At 32.2% G+C, this 5,891-nt stretch overlaps 1 protein-coding gene across 1 annotated transcript; it reads left to right on the top strand.

Annotated features, from left to right (window-relative positions):
* Window positions 1-1,737: 1,737 nt before the first annotated feature.
* LOC145068708 (protein INVOLVED IN DE NOVO 2-like) lies at window positions 1,738-5,519 on the top strand. Its single transcript, XM_079015709.1, has 7 exons — window positions 1,738-2,029; window positions 3,009-3,942; window positions 4,016-4,176; window positions 4,254-4,322; window positions 4,387-4,671; window positions 4,779-4,997; window positions 5,057-5,519. Exons 2-7 carry the CDS (start codon window positions 3,018-3,020, stop codon window positions 5,288-5,290), a joined length of 1,893 nt encoding a protein of 630 aa, XP_078871835.1. The 5' UTR covers window positions 1,738-2,029; window positions 3,009-3,017; the 3' UTR covers window positions 5,291-5,519.
* Window positions 5,520-5,891: the final 372 nt, after the last annotated feature.

The raw sequence follows: 5,891 nt of genomic DNA, 5'->3' as shown, positions 1-5,891 counted from the left end.
ACGTGTCATTTGATTATTGGTTCCGGTAGATGTTGCCCTATTTATTTGTTTTCCATAGAACTCATTCCTATATATATATATATATATATATATATATATATATATATATATATATATATATATATACACACACACACTAGCCGTTTACCCGCGCAAAGCGACGGATGCGGATCAACAAAATGACACAAAAAATTTGTTAAACAAAATGACGAACATATAGAGATTTCTTATACCTGGGCTAGGATTAAACGTAAGACATTTTTGGGCTTATTCGATTTTAATAGAAAGAAAAACAAAGGAGGAGGTAGCGAGCATGAGAGAGAACCAAAGTTTTGCGGTCAATGGCAAGGCATTCATGATAGATGAATGCTAGATCAATGCGCCTCTTCCAGTTTATATGAAATGTTTTATAACGTGTACATCGTATTAGACCGATTCAAATGGATATGAAGAACACTTGGTCAAACTTTGACCCATTCAAAATCTTATCATCATCTTATTTGACTTTTTCATTATTATTGACACATTCAGTATTTAGCGATTCAATTGGATATGAGGAACACTTGGTCAAAGTTTGACCCATTCAAAATCTTATCATCATCATCTTATTTGACTTTTTTATAAATGTTGACCGGATAAAATTTAGTATTTACCGATTCAATTGGATATGAGGAACACTTGGTCAAACTTTGACCCATTCAAAATCTTATCATCATCATCTTATTTGACTTTTTCATAAATGTTGACTAGATAAGATTTAGTATTTACCGATTCAATTGGATATGAGGAACACTTGGTCAAACTTTGACCCATTCAAAATTTTATCATCATCATCTTATTTGACTTTTTCATATTTAACCCATTCAATTTGAAGATAAACTTAGAAGACTTATTCAAAAATTTGTCTTTGACCGGATAAAATTTATTCTCCGATGCATAAAATTATAGTATATGATGCTTAAAAGCTTGTACCTCTTAAAATTCAGCAAAATCTTGTAAATGCTTTTTAAGGTATATATATATATATATATATATATATATATATATATATATATATATATATATATGAAATATTTCACAAAACAAAAACATATTTATTAATTAAAAAGTAAAGTTTAAAATTGATCAAAATTTAATTAATATTTAGGAAATTATGGATATTTTAAAATAATGTTTGAAAAAAAAAAAAACAAATACGAAAACTAAAATCGCTATTAAAAGAGGGGAAAATATCTTATCAATCAGAGTAATTAACTTTTCGTTTTGTTCACATTTAGACAATTTTCTTATTTATATACACATTTAAGCATTTAACTTATTAATTTGTTTACATATTATCATTGTCACCGGCTATAGCAGTCACCTGCTATAGCCGGTGACAATAACAATATATGAACACATATAACAAGTTAAATGCTTAAATTTGTACAAAAATAAATAAATTATATAAATGTGAACAAAACGATAAAGATTATTCTTCATGTGTTATTTAACTTCACATGCTACCCCTCTAACTTTTCAATTTGCTACATTTAGTCTTTCCTTTTCTAACTTTAGTCAGCTTCCAGCTACTTATCAATATTCTCTTACATTTTTTACCCTACAAAATAAGACAAAAAAATAATTAGATATTTCCAAGAGTGTTGGTGGGCGCATAAAATAAGAATGCCACGTCAGCTCCTGATATACTCGTTCTTTGTTATTATGGGAAGAACACACAAAAGATACAATGCCATTACCATTACCATTTACAGAGACAGTTCCATCAAATCATCATATACCTCTCAGCTTTTCGTACAAATCCTTTCGAAATTCACAGAATCACGCATCGACAACCTCTGCCTACATTCTATAAGCCTACGCTCACTCAAATCTGCTTTACCATTTCTTCAAAAAGTTTCCTCAAGTTTGATCGATCGATAGCTTCCTCATCACCAGTGCAAAAAGTAAAAACCCAAACCATCCTAACTTAGGTTTTTTGTTTTTGCTTTTCGAATCCTTCTACTTCAAAACTTCTCCAAACTCTAAGGTATACTACTCCAATCTTCGTTTTGTGTTTGTGTGAGCTTCTGTGCTAGACAGTATACTCCCTGTTTTTCATGGAATCGAGTTAACTAAAGTTTCTACGTTTGTTCTTCGTAGATCTTTTATAGGTAGATTTTGTTTATGATTTTTAGTTTCGACTACAATGTGATAAGTTTTGTAGTTGATCGTAGATCATTTCATGATTTCATCGCAGCAAAATAGAGTTTGCAGTAAATTAATGGCTAACTTTTGTTCATCCTGTTAACCTTGTTGGTTGTTATTGTGATATATTTTGCTTAACGATAATACACATTTCACCTTACTATAATGTTTGTAGTCGTATACTTGTATGCGAAGCTCTTTTTTCTCCACATGCTTATCGTTCCCTCCAGATTGAGGGTTGTAATGGTGATTTGTTGGCTATTTCCCCCCGAATTTTTGCAAAAAATAAGTGGTTTACTTATGTTAATCTAGCGTAACGGCTTTATTTCTTCCGGTGAGCAATCTAATTTAGTTGATTTAGATGTTATCCTTGTTGATTCTTGTCTTCTTTGTGTTGACTTGCGTATCACGCATTACCCTGTTAAACTGGAAACTGAAACTCCATTTTGTTTAACTAGTTATATCGAGATCCTACAAGTAGACGCATGTATGAATGTTTGGAGAACTGATTGTGTCTGGCTATTTGCATACATGTTTTTCTTTTCCTTTAGGTAAAGGGTTTACCTAGTTTCATATGTAATTTCATTAATTCATTTAGCATACCCAACTAATTTAGGGTTAAATGCTAGTTGTTGTTAGTTGTTACTGTTAACCTCTTGTTGTTTCTGTAAAACATTATCTTTTTTAGTTTATAGTTGTTGATTTCATTTGTAACATGAGTGAAATGAGTTTCAATATCTTTTAAAATTCAAGCACTAACTAGGATTTTCCTTTTATGAGTGATGTGATGTAGCTCATTTCTTGCGTTTGATATTTTGCAGATTAGGTGCATGATGACTGAACGAAGAGAAGAGACAATCTTTACTGATCCTGAATTTGAGGAATATAAATACACTTCTTACAAGGAACTCCAAGAGGGACGTGTCAATGTCAAGTTTTCAGAAAAGATTCTCAAATGTCCCTATTGTCCTGAGAGTAGAGAATACACTTACATGGAGGACCTCTGTAGGCATGCATCTAGGATTGCAAAAGAATCAAGAAGCAGTGGTTTGAAAGAAAAATCCAAGCATATGGGACTGGAGGAGTTTCTAGAAAGAGAATTTGATACTAAAATCAAGGATTTAGAATCAACAAGTAAAAGTGACATGTCAAGGCACACGAATAGGGAAGAGCCAGTTGTTTGGCCATGGATGTGTGTGGTTGCTAACATCCCTGTTCAGTATAAAAATGGTAGATATACAGGTGATAGTGGAAAAAGGCTAAAAGATGAGTGGATAAATCAAGGTTACAACCCTAAAAAAGTTCATCCTCTATGGAGCTGGAAGGGTCACTCAGGTTTTGCTGTGGTTGAATTTGGAAAAGAATGGAGTGGATTTGGTTATGCAATGATGTTTGTCAAGGCTTTTGAGGTAAACAAACATGGGAGGAAAGATTGGTATAATGGGACAAGTCGCAATGACACTAATCTTTATGCTTGGATTGCAAGAGATGAAGATTATAACTCCAATGGTCTTGTTGGTGATTATCTGAGAAAACATGGTGACCTAAAGACTGTTTCTGAAGTTGAAAAAGAAGATGAAGTGAAGAATTCTAAACTCCTCATGGGATTGAAAACAATGTTGGAAGAAAAGAACAAAAGAAGTGAAGAGATCCAGACTGAAATAAGCAAGACAGATTCCCATATGTATTTTGTTATGAAACAGAAAGAAGTGATGATTGAGAACTTCAATGTGATGATTGAGAACTACAATAGAGGTATTAATTTTTACAATTGTTTTTCATGAAAGGTTACACTGAAATCTGGATCTTTTCTTTTGTTCTTGATTAGAACATAAAACGATGCAAGAGAAGGTGAATGAGCAGCTTAAAAAGATTTCCATTGAGCATGAACAGAGTAAATTGCAGCTTGAAGAACATGAAAAGGAACTGAGAGCACGTGAAGCTCTAAACGAAAGTGAGCAAAAAAAGCTTGACAATGAGAAGAAAATGGTATTGTGTTTCACTTTCATCATATGTTCAAAACTTTTTATTTGTTTAACATTATCTTGTGTTTACATTTTTTGCAGAATGAAATGGCAATTTTGGAGCAGAAGAAAGCAGATGAGAGGATGTTGAAACTGGCTGATGATCAGAAGGTTTGTTTTGTATAATATGTGTTCTTGATGTTCCTTTTTATATATATTATTAATACTTTTACAGAGAGAAAAAGAGAAACTTCACCAAAAGATCATTGATCTTCAAAAGAAGCTTGATGATAAGCAACGATTGGAGCTAGAGATCAAACAAATGGAAGGAGCCATGGAAGTAATGAGGCACATGACTCATGAAGATGTTGAAGCAAAGAAGAAATTTGAGTCGATTAAAGAAGATCTGAAAGAAAAAGAAGAGGAATATGAGGGTTTGGAAGAGCTTAATCAAGCATTGATAATCAAAGAAAGACTAAGCAATGATGAATTACAGGATGCTCGCAAAGAGTTGATTTCTGTCAGCTTCTTTTCTTTAATCATTCACGATTTATTGATTTATAATTTTAGTAATTTACCTTTTTTTTATTATTATCCCTGATGTTTTGTTTGTGTGAAACCAAACAGGGTATGAATGAAATATGTGGTGGTTCTGGTAGAGCTCATATTGGTATAAAAAGAATGGGTGAGCTGGATGCAAAGCCATTCATCATTGCTGCTAAGAAACGTTGTTTAAGTGAAAAGGAAGCAGAGGATGCAGTGAAGTTTGCGGCAATGTGGGAGGATCATCTCAGGGATCCAAACTGGCATCCATTCAAGGTCATCACCATTGGAGACGAATGCAAGGTATGATTACGAATTTATCATCTTAATTAACTTTTTCTAACTTATTATTGGTGTGACAGGAAATAGTGAATGAAGAAGATGACAAGATTTCAATGTTAAAAAGTGAATGCGTTGAGGATGTATACAATGCGGTTGTGTCGGCTCTAAAAGAGCTTAATCAATACAATCCAAGTGGAAGATATCCTTTACCAGAGCTTTGGAACAAAAAGGACAACAGAAAGGCAACATTGAAAGAAGGAGTGGAATTTCTGCTCAAACAATGGAAAATCCACAAACAGAAGAAACGAGGTTGAAGGTGATACAAAGGTATTATTAACTGTTAATTCCTAAAATGATTGATGATTATGATGATTGGTCATGGGTGGTTGTTTATTATTCATATTTTGTGGATTCATTTTGACTGACTGACTGTTAGTGTTAATATGGAATTAGTGTATAAACAAACACAGATGATGTCATCTGATTTTTGATGGTTTTATTTTATCGTTTAACAATGGGAGATTATAGGCTTATAGCACCCTACTTTGATTCTTTTTTCTACTCAATGTTAGCATTATATGTTCATTTTCTTTTTCTTCCATTTAGTCTTTAGTTGATCTAACTGAGATTGATCAATTCAAAAATGGTATATAATCCAAATAAGTTGGATAGCTGTCATTATATCCAATAAAAGGTAGGTTTATTTTATAACATTTAACATGAGTTTGTTTTGAAATTTTGACAAAATTATGTGCATTAAACTTTGTTTAAAACAACATTTTAAACAAGTCTTCCAAAAAAGAGTCTTTTGCTTTTAAAGGGAAGGTCTTGGGTTTGACTCTCTTTAAAATAACATTATCCACATATTTTGTGAAGATTGAAAAAAAAAAAAATAAAGTCTTCTAAAAAAGAGTC

The sequence above is a fragment of the Lactuca serriola genome, chromosome 8 (genome assembly GCF_051521515.1).
Source record: "Lactuca serriola cultivar US96UC23 chromosome 8, Lser_US96UC23_V15, whole genome shotgun sequence".
Taxonomy (NCBI): domain Eukaryota; kingdom Viridiplantae; phylum Streptophyta; class Magnoliopsida; order Asterales; family Asteraceae; genus Lactuca; species Lactuca serriola.
This window is presented reverse-complemented; position numbering and strand designations above follow the sequence as displayed.